At 37.9% G+C, this 14417-nt stretch overlaps 1 protein-coding gene across 1 annotated transcript in view; it reads right to left on the reverse strand.

The window, feature by feature from the left end:
• PTPRR (protein tyrosine phosphatase receptor type R) overlaps positions 1-14417 on the reverse strand; it is a 246256-nt gene that overhangs the window by 111124 nt on the left and 120715 nt on the right. The window contains exons 3-4 of the mRNA XM_027770931.1: positions 13091-13246; positions 4305-4415 (exon numbers count right to left, since the gene is read on the reverse strand). Coding sequence (XP_027626732.1) covers positions 4305-4415; positions 13091-13246 — 267 coding nt within the window. The remainder of the gene's footprint in view (positions 1-4304; positions 4416-13090; positions 13247-14417) is intronic.

A 14417-nucleotide genomic window follows, 5' to 3' on the forward strand; every position in this document is an offset into this window, starting at 1 on the left:
CCCCTTTCACATTCCCACCTGTTGTATATTCCTGGTCAAGTCACTGAACTTTTCTGAATTTGATTTTCTCTTCAGTAAAATTAAGAAATTAAAATACATTAAATGTTTGGCATCAGACAGTAAATTTAGTACCAATTTGGTACCTATAAATGTGCAATAATTGGAAAGAACTAATTACTGTTGTGGTTATTACTATGACTATTAAGAGGGTTGTATTATTCTTATATGGAGAAAAATTAGTTTGAGATATATACCTACTTCAAAAATGATTCTGTAGCCAATCATAGCAGCTAAAACTCGTTTCACTTTCCTTAATCTTTAAGGATTATAGATAAAAAATTAGAAAAGAATGGCTCTTAATGTGTACCTGCGGCATGTATTTATTGAGCAATGTTCAGGCTCTAACAGGTGGATGGAAACCAGATTTCCTGCCTGGACTACCAGACCATGACTAGTGAAACTCTTGGTATCACACATGGACAGCTCTTCCAGGGGTTGAACATGCCAGTGCTTTTACTGACTCAATCAGCTGTTCTTACGTGATTTCTAAAACTGCTTTCCAGAAGCAAACTGGACCATAGACTTTTCTATCTACAGTTCATAAACATCTTTGTACTTGTTAATAAACCTTAAATGCATTAGAAGATCCAGTTTAGATGACAAATGGGATTCTTTCTGTTACTTATTCAAGTTTAAGAACTATTTCTTCTCAGTAATAGACTTCCTTTATCTAAAATAGACTGAATGGATTGGAAGTTGCCCACACATTTTTTTCTTGGAAAATTGTATTTGTCTGTTCATCGCTCTACCCACTCTATGTTCACATTTGAGAGGTGCTAAATAAGTCACACATCTGAAAATGTCATGCCTGTCTAATTTTATGCCTGGTAACATATGTATTTTTTTTTCTTTTTGTATTTCAAGAAAGTAAACAATACACTGCATTTCAAAAATGTTGTCGAATCTTATGCTATTTTATAAAGGCCACAAAACCTTGTATTACCACAATTTATCTATCCAGTTTCATAATAAAACCACATGCTTTTCTTTTCTAAGGTGAGTAGGAAGTCTGAGTGCAAATAGCAGTACCTGATCTTTCATAAAGTTAACGCCTGACGGGAATATCTTTCCTTTGGCATGCAATCGACAAACTATGGGAGAAAGAAGGGAATATATGGCTGATAATTGCAGAAGTGATAGTGTAATTATTACTGAGGGGTCCAGGCAAAAGCACTTACTTTAGAATTATCCAAAACTTTAGAATTATCCAAATAAGCTACTAAAGATGAGCTTATTTGACAGATTCCTATAAGAGAAATATTGACTCAACCATGGTATATTGCATAAGATAAATTTAGCTTTAAAAAAAAAGTGATGGGGGAAAGATAACAAGAAAGCCAGCAGTACATAGAGATGAACTGGTAAGCCACCATCCACTTCCTTGTCTGCTAGTGCAGTTGCCTCTGGGAGGGTCTTCCTGCTCCCATGTGTCATTTCATCCTCTGCCCTCAACCATCTCCCACCAGTGGAAAATGGGGTCTTTTACACACACACACACACACGCACACACACACACACACACCAGATCACATCAAAGCCAAGCTTAAAACAGTTTGTACTTTCCCCTTGAACCTAGACAAGCTAAGCTTATTTGTGCCTCAGCACTGTTTCCCCCTTGGGACCCTCTGTTGGGGAGATCCTTTTCCCACATTTTTATAGGTCCCAAATGTCTCAGAGTATTCTGCTCCATCACTCACTATTATGTTATCTTCTTCATAGCACCCATCACAATTGATTTAAAAAAATTAATGAACTATTTTTTAGATCAGTTTTCTGTATACAGAAAAACTGAGCAGAAGGTGCAGAGTTCTCACCTATCCCTTCTCTCTGACCTCTCTACACAGTTTCCCCCATTATTAGTATCTTGCATTAGAGCAGTACATTTGTTTCAACTGATGAACTGATGATGATAAAGTCCAAAGTGTAGATTAGAGTTGTACATTTTATGGGCTTCAACAAATCTATAATGCCATGCATTCACCATTGTAGAATATGGAATAGTTTTACTGCTCTAAAATTTGCTGTCTTCCACCTAGTCAGATAACTATTCACCTTCTTCAACTTCTAAAAACCAACCACTGATCTTTTCAAAGTCTCTGTACTTTTGCTTTTTCCAGAATGTCATATAGTTGGGATCATATAGTATGCTTACTATTTGATTTTTTAAAAAATATTAATTGTTGTCTGTATCTCTCTAGAGCAAAGGCTTCAGTAAACAGGGACCTTAATTGTCTTTTTCTTCCTTTTACCCACAAGATCAACAACGGTTCCTTAGTGGATACTCTGCAGGAATTCGCTCATTCAGTGAATGAACAGATCTTTGGAGTAACCCAATAGAAGGCAATCCCTATACTCTTGAAACTTTCCTTTCTTGATTTATCCTAATAACTTTGGAACTGTCTTATGTAGGTTTCTGACTTTTACATTGGTGTTTTGCTAATACTGGGATGGGAAGAGTTGTCCCTCCAGGCCCTGCCCCAGGATCAAATGGCTGAGAGTGTGGCTATAGGTCTTTCAGCCACAGAAGATCCACGTGAGAACAACATAGGAATGTATCTGGTGATGTAGCAGGCACAGGCAACCCCTGAGTTAGAGATGCAGAATCGGTTATGTATCTTGTGCATCACTTACAAACTCTGCTCTGGCCCTCCCTGCCTTTTAGGTCTTCAAAGACTGCATGTGAATCTGCATTTCCACTTCCCTGCTTTTATCTTTGCCTTTGCTCTTCTGCATCTTATTCATTCATCTCCTAAACAATCTTCATTTTTATCACTTTCTACCCTTTTTGTTCTCCCCCTCCTCCTAGCCTTTTTTCATCTGTGAAGCAGAAGAACACCCTAATTGTGACGGAAGAGAGAGTGAACGGCACTTGAGATTTCCTGTGTTAAGGAAAGAACCACATGTTTTAAAGAGCAATTAACCATAACGAGGAGCCACACCCTTTGAGTAAGAAATGCCCAGAGGTCTGTCACCATTCCATAACATCTCCAATCTTCTGTCATTACATTTTCCTGAAGCTCCACTATTTAAGATATAAAAATCAGTTTTCTTACTCTATTCTTATATTATTCTTTACTCAGTCACAATTTTGAGAAAGCTTCTTTCTATTGTGCTTGACCCATAGGAGATATATCTGAACTCATCATGATGAATGTTTTAGGATGTTCTTGCTCCTTACTATATTTTGATCTCTAGGAAACATAGCCAACTTCACCTTACTGAAGGCTATACTTGCTTTATATCCTTCCTGTTTAGACTTACTTCGCCGCTGAGGTTTTAGACTAAACACTAATCTTTCTAACATAAATCCCTTCCCAGCAGGGGGAGTACAAATGAACAAAATCCAATAAGACACTTAGCAACAGTGTTGATTATGGATGGAATAAGTAGCATGATGCCTTTTTTGGGGGTGCAAATAAAAGCATTTAAAAAATGCACAACATTAAAAAGAACACAGCACACAGGAAAAAAGATATTAAAACCTATTTGTAAGCTTCAAATATTATATCACAAAAATTTTCAAAAGAATAGAACAATTTAATTATTCCACTTGAAAAATAACTGTTAACTCATCCAATATCGAATAGTGCAGCCCATTTTATTTGAGTTAGAATTATTTTGGGTACAGTTTTTTTTGTATGTTTTTAAAGGATATATATATATATATATATATATATATAGTTACTTATAGAACTTTTGAAGTGTATATTTTAATATTATTTATTCACCTAAAAATAGGGGACAGTTTATCTTTTAAGGCTGTAAACACCTCCTTTTCAAACCTGTCATTTCTTGGAATGCTTTTAAGGCCCTTCAAAGACAAGGAAACACCATTCCTTAGGGAGTAGCTTTTCTCAAACACATAATTTTTTTCTGAGTTCCACAGAGATGATATAAGAGAAAAAATAATGTAAGCCCAAAGTGTATCCATGAGACTTTAATGACTTTGAGGGCTTTAGTGTCATCAGTAAATCACTTTCTAAAGCTTTTTGCCCCCTCCTCAGAGGTTGATTAAGTTACTAAAAATTTCAGCAACACTACAGCATTATGTGTCAATATCCATAATTCTATAGGTTTTCTGTTAACAATTACTCTAGTATCAGATATGCGATATTTCCAACCTCGCAGGATCAGAGTCTTGCTTCTGCCCCAATTTTTTCAACATTCATTTGAATGGAATTGCAGCTAATAATATTCAGCAGCGAGCTCAGCAAAGGATACGACATACAGAGAAGCAAACTTACCATCAAACACGTCACTATAATAACAAAGATGCTGAGAAAAATGACAACAGCATAAAAGCCTTCTTTGCTCCAGATTTTGTCCGCTTCATGCTGCCCTTGTAAAACATTTTTCTTTAAAAGCAAAACAGAAAGTCCAACATTAAAGGAGCACTTGAGGAACCGGCATTATTATCAGACACTAAACATATTTTTAGCTTTAATCCATTCGGCGTAGTGGAGCACACCTACACCCCGACTGCCAGAGCTGCTTCTCAGACTGATCTGAGACAACAGGCTGCCCTGCTCCTGCATCAGATCATCTAGGCGTCTATACAGGAGCAAGCATACCCGACAAGGCTGCTCAAGTCCCAGGCTTTGTATAAGTCTCTTAACATCTCTCTGGGAAACTACCTGTTCGTAGGTGAGAGTCTTCTGAGCTGAGGAAATTGTTTCTGACTGTTTAAGTTCCCGCCCACAACATCGACACTCTGGTTGCTGCTGTTACACTGATTGTACTTTACTTTTAAACAAAAGTGAAACAGGTGCAAACAAAAGCTCGTGATGCGTTAATAAATAGAGCAACAATGGTAAGATTGGTTCCTTTTGTCCCTCCCCCCCGCTTTCATCACATTTGTTTTTTTCTCAAATGGAGTCTACTTTGTCAAAATCTGAGTAAAGTACCATCTTAATCAGACATACGATTGCTAGGATATCATTTAAAGCAACAGCAAACACCGAAAAGCTCAGAATTATTTGGCAATAAAAGGTAAAAGAGTTTTGTTTTTATTTTATTGTTTCTCCTTTGGAGGTGGAAGATTGGAGAAAAAGCATGAATAGAATAGGAATGAGTCTTTTGGGTTTATTTCACTCAATCTTTTTTTTTTTAAGCACATTGACTAAAAACAAGTTTTAGAATGAAATTAAGTTTTATAATTCAGTGACATAACAGATTTATAGTTAAAGAAACTTGAGCTTGAAATCAAATGAGCTCCAATTAGAAAAAACATACAAAGGCTAAATCAAGTCAAATGCTTCTGCTCATCTGAAATTCCATTTTGCTGGAAGCTGCTTTCCTATTCCCTTTAGTGAGGGCATGTATCTGTCTTTGGATATTGTCTCCAGTGATTAAGAGTCTTGAGTAAAACATGTCTCATAACTGTCTGAACTTTGAAATGATTGCCTATTATATTTAAGCTTAAAAATATGTATCTGATATTAGTAAATTAGGCAAAAGGAAATATTTGCCTTGAAAATATTTTATCAAAACTTTTATCCTAGAATTCAAGCAATTCCAGGTGGGAGATGAGTAAGGTAGAATGGAGAAGATCCCTGACTTCAATAGTGATTACAAAAATTATTTGGAGGGAGAATTTTATTTATTGCTTTAAGCAGTCAAGTTTCCATTTCCTTTGCTTGTAAGGCACTGATGTATTCATTAGCCCTTTTCTGCTTTCTAAAACATAGACTGATGCACATATACAAGAAATAGTTTAGATATGTAATTATTAAACAGGTAAATGGTAAATTGACAGAAAAACTAAAAATATTTGACCGATGAAATGTTTAGAAACCAAGCATTGGGGACAGCAGGCAGTTAAGGCAGCTGGATCTCACATGGCCAACTGTGGTTTGAGTCCTGGACCGGGTGACTAGAAACTCACACCAGGCTTGGGCTTACGTGCAAGCATGCGCAAGATCCTGAGGGGAGAACAAAGGAGAAGGTATTGCAGAGTGGGTATCCCCACGGTCTGGGGTGATTTCTCCCTTTCCCTCTTTCGCTAGCTTTCTCTGTTTCTCTGCTCTCCAGCAAGGGCATGCACCCAATGGCAAAACCTACAAAATTAAAAAGAAAATAATTAAAAACAAACAAACAAACAAACAAAAACTCTCTTGCTGGAGAAAAGGACATCCTAGGTTAAAATAAGAACTTTTTCTTTTAATTCCTTTGGTCTCAGCCAGATAATTTTTTAATTTCTATGTCTCAATAAACATAAGTGGAAACTATTAGAAAAGAAAACTCTTGTAGAAATCAGGTATAAATATGGAAATGAATTTGCAAGCAACTTAATAGTATCCATTGTTTGCTATAAAAGCAAACTAGTTAAACCTTCAAGTAGGCCAAATAAATATGTCAAATTTAAGTAGAAGGGTCTGAGTTTAAAGTCATGTAAAAGTTGGATGAAAAGGGATGGTTAGGAGAGTGGGAAAAGATTTCACGCTCCTAGCCTGGTTTTGTATTCCCTGCCCCCCCACTATAGTTCTACAACTCCTGAAATATCAACATGTTCTTTTCTGCTTGAGACAAATTCATTTTCTTTTTTAGAAGCAGGGATGATGGAAAAATTAACCTCCCACCCTTCCATTCCCCAACCCCAGTTCAAAAAACACGTGTTTTGAACTCTTCTAACTTAGTCACTGTACTTTCTTGGTAAATAGGTTTTCTTCTGAGTCATGGTACTCCTGCTGAGCACTACTATATTTGTACAGAGACTTAAAACATTTGATAAGGGCAGGATAACAAATGGAAAAGTTTGTCACTAAGATCTTACAAATCAAAAGATTAGAATTCACAGGGATCTCTAATCTAACTTTTGCATAGGGCTAACCTGATTCCTTTTTTTTTTTTTTCGTTTTCTTGGAGAGATTTTTGCTATAGGGCGCATGCGCTCACCAGACAGACACAGAGAGACAGAGAGACAGAAAGCGAGAAATCACCCCCCAGGGGGGATGGCCACGCCGCAATCCCCTCTCCTCCATTCTCCTCTCGGGATCTTGGGCACACACGCACACACGCCCAGCGTGAGTTTAAGCCACCAGGTCCAGGACTCGAACTGCCGTTGACTATGTGGGAGTCCAGCGACATAGCCATTACACTAACTGCTGATCCCAACCTGATTCCTTTTATATCTTGTCCAGGACTTGAGAGTTCAATAACTCAGAGGCTCCACGGCCAGGTCTATCTAAAGCCACTTTATCATCTTGATGTCTTATTTCGTAGATATAGGGCTTTGCCCTTTAATTGAGTTGCAGTAAGAGAAGTAGACAGGTTTTGTTTTGTTTTATTATTTAAAATTTGAATTTACATATAGTGATGGCATCTCTGATACATTCTTTTTATAACGTAATGCACTTTCCTTACTTCTTTTCTTTTTTCTTTCTTTCTTCCCTCTCTCCCTCCCTTCCTTTCTTCCTGTTTCCCTTTTGATTTCCCTCTCTTTCTCCTTTCCTACCTTTCTTTCTTCCTTTCTAACTAATTCTGATCCCAAGTGTTGAGAGAGGTCCCAAGTGCTAGGACAGATGATACAGAAATACAAGAGCATTAGGGGCTACTTTTCCCTCTCCCTCTCTCTTTAAGATTTTTGCCATAATTGCCAGAGACACATATACACACACATGGCGCGATGGCCATGATGGGATTTTGGGCATGCATGCACATGTGCCCTGCATGATATGCAAGCCACCAGGTCTGAGACTCAAACTATGATTAACCATGTGAAAGTCCCACACCTTAGCCACTATGCCACCTGCTGGCCCCACTACTTCTTTTTGAGACAGATGAAGCATACAGAATAAAAATGAAGTGAAAAAGTTATAAATTATCTGGTTAATTTGATTGGCTCTGGCAGACAAAGATGTATCCTACAACAACATGGCTTTGCTGGATAAATATCCACCTTCCACTGTTTATGCACAAGGTGAACAATTGGCCTGAATGATCTAATACAGGTTCACATTATTTATCTCCTCAGTGCTATTAGGTTAGGTCAATCATTTGTCAGACTAGAGTTCTGGTTAGTATTAGTAGTTTAATGAAACAATGACCAAACTCATGAATTATTGTTTATATTTACATTATTTTTTTGTCTTTATAACTATTCTGTGAAGAGATCAGTCAGCACATTCGGGGTTATTATTTGAAGGAGGTAACTTCCTCCTTTGAAATATAAGACAGATAGAACTGGAATAATTTGTAACTGACCAACAAAAACAATTCCTAAATCATTCATTTTTGCAATATCAATGCAAAACTTACTGCTTCCATAGATATATCATTGATTTTGTAAAAACATTTATAAGGGAAATGAAAATAATAAATTTAATTGTATTTCTCTGAGATTTGATTTATTAGGCATGAAGATGTCTAACTTAACCTTTTTCTTTTTTTTTTTTTTTGAGAGAGAGAGATTTTTGCTATAGGGTGTGTGCACTTGCCAGAGATACCAGAAACAAAAAATCACCCATCCCCCCTTCTTGGGGACAGTCCATGCTGCAATCTCTTCTTCTGCATTCCCTTCTTGGGCTCTTGGGCACATATACACATGCTCCCAGCGCAAATTTTAAGCCAACGGGTCTGGGACTCAAACTGTAGTTGACTACGTGGGTATTCAGTGGTATAACCATTATGCCGTCTGCTGGTCCCTAGTTTTCTCTTTATGAGCATCTTATGATAAAATAATACTTGAGTGTCTACAATGTTCTAGGTATCACGTAAAAATATGTAAAGATAGGGGCCAGCAGATGGGGTGACGGTTATGTCTGGACTCCCAAGTAGTTGACTTCAGTTTGTGTACTAGATCTGGTGGCTTAAATGCATGCCAGGTGCAGGTGTGTGTGTACCCAAGATCTTAAGAGGAGAATGGAAGAGGAGAGATTGTGGCATAGCCATCCCCTCTGAGGGGTGATTTCTTTCTTTCTGTTTCCCTGTCTCTCTCTGACTTTCTGGTGAGTGCACACACCCTATAGCAAAAATCTCTCTTTAAAAAAATACATACATATATTATAAAGATATAGTGACTTTTAAGAAACTTAGATTGGGGTGAACATAGATGAATAAACAAGAGTAATTCCCTATTTGATATTTCTCTTTTGTTTCTTTCTTTTTTTTAAGTGAGGTTTTTGCTATAGGGGATGTGCGCTTGCCAGAGAGATAGAAATCGAGAAGTCACCCCTCAGGGAAGATGGCCACACCACAATCCCTTCTCTTTCATTGTCCTCTCAGGATTTTGGCCATGCATGCACACGTGTCTGCCGTGACTTTAAGCTGCTGCGTCAGGGACTTGAACCATAGTTGACTACATGGGAATCCATCTGCTGGCCCCTTTATTCAGTATTTTTCTTTGTTTCCCAAAAGTCATTTCAATATTGAAAAAATCAACATATAAAGAGACAGCAATAACAAAAAACACATTCTTCCATCATGATAAGGACGTAAGCGTAGGAAAAGATGCTTTGAGACATCATTCACTGTGTTCTGTAATCCACGTAAGGAAAGAAAAAACAAATACTAATGTTCCTTTTTCTGTTAATGAATGTTACCATAGCAAGCTATAATTTCAGGGTTAAAATGTGGAAGAATGGCTTGAGGCATAAACTGTTGTGGAACATGAACCACAAAATGATGAATAAAGAAGTGGGGAAACTCACGGAACACTGTCAGCAACTAAACAGCTATCGACAGATGTTTTTGCAGTGCTGCTTTAGGCTGTGTTGACACCAAGAAGCTCCCTGCTGGGGCACCTGCTCACTGTGGACAGCTTTCTTCTGTGCATTTAGGGCTGTGGGTTCAGAGCATGACACCTGGCCATTCTAGGAGTGTCTAAACAAAAGCTTCAAAGAATCCATCTGTCCTTGCCGAAATACTCCTTAAATCCAATTAGAATATTTCCTGATCCTCTGTAATAAATATGCCCTAAATTTCTAGATTCCAACCATTTCATAAGAAAATACTACATTGTGACCATCGAATGCACTTTCATTAGTGAAGTGCAGGGCAGGGCTCAGGGTCTATTGTGAGCTGGGAGCCCTGGCAGGGCCTCCAGGCCAACCTCCTTACCATTACAGGACTGAGGTATATTGGAGAACTCCCACATAGTTGATTTTAAGTAGGTTTTATTTGTTTGTTTTATATCATGAACTTCTCTTGGTTCACAAATCTGGATGGTTTATTAAGTTGCCATATTTTTAAAGCCTTCAGAGTAGCATTTACACTTTGAATAAAGCAACAGGCATGTTCATATTATGCTCTAAAAGCTTATGGGAAGTAGAATAAATTAATCCAATGATCTTTCTAAACTTTAAAGGGGGATTATCCTTGGCAAGTTGTTTTCTGGTTTATATCTTGGGAATGGGATTTGATTTGTTATACAAAGAAAGCTCCTTCATATTTAGATACAGGTAGGTCTGTGTGTTTACACTTAGGTTACTCTCTCCCCTGGTCTCTCTGAAGTTCAAAGTGGCCTCTTCTTCAAGGCTCCCATCACACAGTATAGTTTCTTTATGATAGTCCTAAATTCCTTTTGTTTTTATCTTATTTGCCCTTGTTACAGCATAAATTTCATTAAGAGCAAGAATCACATCATTTATTTGTTTATTCTCTTGTTTTTCTGACTGTGGATACCTAGCAAAATGCTTGGTTATTTGTGGACTCTGTTTTTCTTGTACGCCCATTGTACACCTGGTACTAACTGAGGGCACTGAACATGTGATAAAATGACATGCCACGTGCTGACAATGAATCCACAGAATAGAGATGGGCCTGCAGGACAACATGGGAAAAGGAGACTTTATACTAAGCACAATGGGAGCACCATGTCTGTGCAGGCACAGAGAAGGTTTTGCTACAAAGCAGACTGATCTTGAAAAATGAAAGGTATGTGGAAAATTCAGCATACAGAAAAGCATGGAAGGAAGAGAGAGTCATGGGCCTATCGTAAATTGTATGAAGTTTAGAATTGCTGAAACATAAAGTGGGACAGCATTGTTCAACAATTATAAAGTCTAGCACATGAAGGACCATCTACTATATTAAGACATCCAGACTTCATTCTGTAGTATTTTGGAAGTCAAAGAAGAATCATAAAACTAGGAGGGCATGGACAGATTTACCTTAGTAAGATTACTCTGGCGGCAAGAAATAAACGTGCCGGAGTGTGTGAGAGGGAGAGGGTGAGGGAGGGGAGCAAACATTCAGGAAGACCAGTTGGGAGTTAATTGTGACAGTCATCGTTCAATGATAAAATACATTCTCTTCCTGTCCCTCTATTCAGCATTCAAATATTTCTTTGGCAGTGATTCTATGTGAGACTGTCCACTAATATTTTTAAGATATAATTTATATGTCAAGTATATAAAGTTAAGATTATCACCATTTTGGATATAAAGAAGGTGAGGCTCACATAGTTGATACTATGCAAAGGCAGACAATCTCACAGAGATCAAATTACCTGCCCCAAGTCACACACATCTTAAGCATTCGTTTAGGGGTTTAAATGCCATCTTGCACTAAAGCTTTTTATCCCAAACCTGTGATACTTGCTGAAATGAGAGAGTGTGTGATTTATAGAGAAAAGGAATAGACGAAGAATCAAGATATATAAATTTTAAGCTTTGCTTTAAACATTTTGTCGATTTGGGGTCACTTAATTTCTACAGGTCTTACTCTCTGTCTCTATAGAATATGCACATCCGTTCCCTCAAGGTTTAATTTCATGCTTCTGTGAGTTGAATTACATACATTTAGGATGATGATCATTCCAGCAGAACGACCACGGAGTGGGATAGGACAGCAATAGAAAGACCCCAAAATGCACTCCGGAACAAGATGGGGGGATGGCAAGGAAATTATTACTTTTTTTAGTTTCAAATTTGGAAAGCACCGTGAAGAAAATATCCATAGTTCTTAAGACTGGTTTCTTAGGTAGAAAAATAAGTCACATTTTAAATTAATTCCAAAGTTGTGGAAAAGGTGAATAGCTAGTGACTATTTTTTTTGAGAGACTATAGGGCACATGCTTTCCAGAGAGTCAGAAAGAGACGGAAACAGAAAGCAAGAATCCCCAAGGGGAATGGCCCTACCACAATCCCTTCTCCATTTTCTTCTTGGGTTCTTGAGCACACATGCACACATGCCTGGAGTAAGTTTTAAGCTTCCGGGTCTGGGACTCGAACCATGTTTGACTACATGGGAATCCAACAACCTAACCATTATGCCATCTGCTGGTCCCCTGGTGACCTTTTTGACAATGAAGGTAATCAGGAGGAGTGTGCTTACTGAGGAAAAGTTAAGGGTTTCATTGTTGTTGTGTTTTGTTTTCTTTTTGACATGTCAGTTTCAAGCAATCAGTTGACAAAAATATCTAAGTGGCCTACCTTCTAATTAATTTGACAAGTCAAGATAAGTTTCAAGTCCATAAAGATTTGGAGAAAAAAAGTTTCAAGAAGTGAAACTTTAATGAAAAATGGATTTCTTTAAGAAATAAACACATAACCATGAAAACCAGAAAATTCTGAACTTTATTATCAAATGACATAATAAACAGCTTTCACGTCACAGCCTTGTGAGGTTGGATTTCCCAATCGTGCCAACTGGGCAAAATTTTAAAAACTTCTTTTATTTTCTCACTTTTTCTTATATTCAATCACTAAACATATTTAAAACATATAAAAATAATTTTCCTAGCATGAATGCACTGTATATTAGACCAAAGAGGTTATCATACACATTATCAACAGATAATTTTTCATTTTTGTGTCTGTTAAATGTTTTGCTTCTTTTTACCCTTTGATTCCCTCCCTCTTACCCCACCCCCATCATTTTCCACCGTCCTCCCATATTGTCTCTTCAGTCCACAGTTGCTCTTCAAGTTTTTATGTGTTCTTATCTTTCAGTTTCTGCCATAGAGTGCAGACATTCAGTATATATATTAAGTGAGGACATACAGTGCATCCCTCTCATAGTCTGGCTTACAGCTGAACAAATACACAACTATGCAAATTTTTTAAGTGAAATATTGCATGCAACAACATACCTCAGGAGAGACTTCTGTAATTCCAAATTGTGATAAACTTTGATGCAAAACATTGATATTCAGTGAACGCAGCACTTCCTCAGATGGCAGAGCATCAGAAATTCCTGTTTTTCGGTTTATGGGAGACACAAATAGTTCAACACTGTTCTTCTTTTCCTAATAAAAGCAGATTATTTGTTGTGTTACAGACCTTTTAAATGACTTTGAATAATATTTTTACCTTCCCTTTAAAAACGTTTAAGAAAATCACAATCCTGGAATCTTCTTTTTTTTTTTTGAGAGGTTTTTCGCTATAGGGCGTGTGCGCTCGCCAGACAGACAGAGAGAGACAGAGAGACAGAAAGCGAGAAATCACCCCCCAGGGGGGATGGTCACGCCGCAATCCCTTCTCCTCCATTCTCCTCTCGGGATCTTGGGCACACACGCATACGCGCCCGGCGTGAGTTTTAAACCACCGGGTCCGGGATGCGAACCGCTGTCGACTATGTGGGAGTCCAGCGACATAGCCACTACGCTAACTGCCGGTTCCCAATCCTGGAATCTTGAAGGACATCTTGGCGTTTACATTTATTATAATAGTTACTGTCTATTAGAAGTAGTATTACCAGTCAGAAATCTAAATTCTTTAAATGACCTTTTAATTAGTTGACACTCCAGGATTTGTAATTTTATATTTCATTGGATATTTTTTATTTTTCATTTCATATTGTAATTTTTTTTTTAAATTGTGCATGTGCACTTATTGGAGAGAAAGAAACAGAGAGAGAGAGAGAAAGTACCTCCATGTAAGGGTATAATTACACCCCAATCCTTTCTCCTCCATTTTTCCTTTCAGGATTTTAGGTATACATGTATATACACCTGTTTTATTTATTTATTTATTTATTTATTTTTTTTTTTAGAGGATTTTGCTACAGGGCGCATGCACTCACCAGAAAGGCAGAGAGAGACAGAGAGACAGAAAGCAAGAAATCACCCCTCGGGGGGATGACCACATTGCAATCCCTTCCCCCTCCATTCTCCCCCTTGGGATTTTTGTCTTATCGGGATCTTGGGCACACACACACACACACACACGTGCCTGGTGTGAGTTTAAGCCACTGGATCTGGGACTCAAATTGCAGTCAACTACATGGGAGTCCAGCAACATAGCCATTACGCTAACTGCTGGTCCCACCTGGTATGTTTTTTCAAGCTGCCGAGTCTGGAACTTGAACCACACAGTCAGCCATGTGGAATCTAGCTGCCTTAACTGCTATGCCCTTGGCTGGTCCTGTAAATATAAATATATATTTCTGTGTGTATGAGAGAGAGCCCGAGAGGAGAG

Source organism: Tupaia chinensis, unplaced genomic scaffold (genome assembly GCF_000334495.1).
Source record: "Tupaia chinensis unplaced genomic scaffold, TupChi_1.0 Scaffold000168_1, whole genome shotgun sequence".
In the NCBI taxonomy this organism is placed as follows: domain Eukaryota; kingdom Metazoa; phylum Chordata; class Mammalia; order Scandentia; family Tupaiidae; genus Tupaia; species Tupaia belangeri.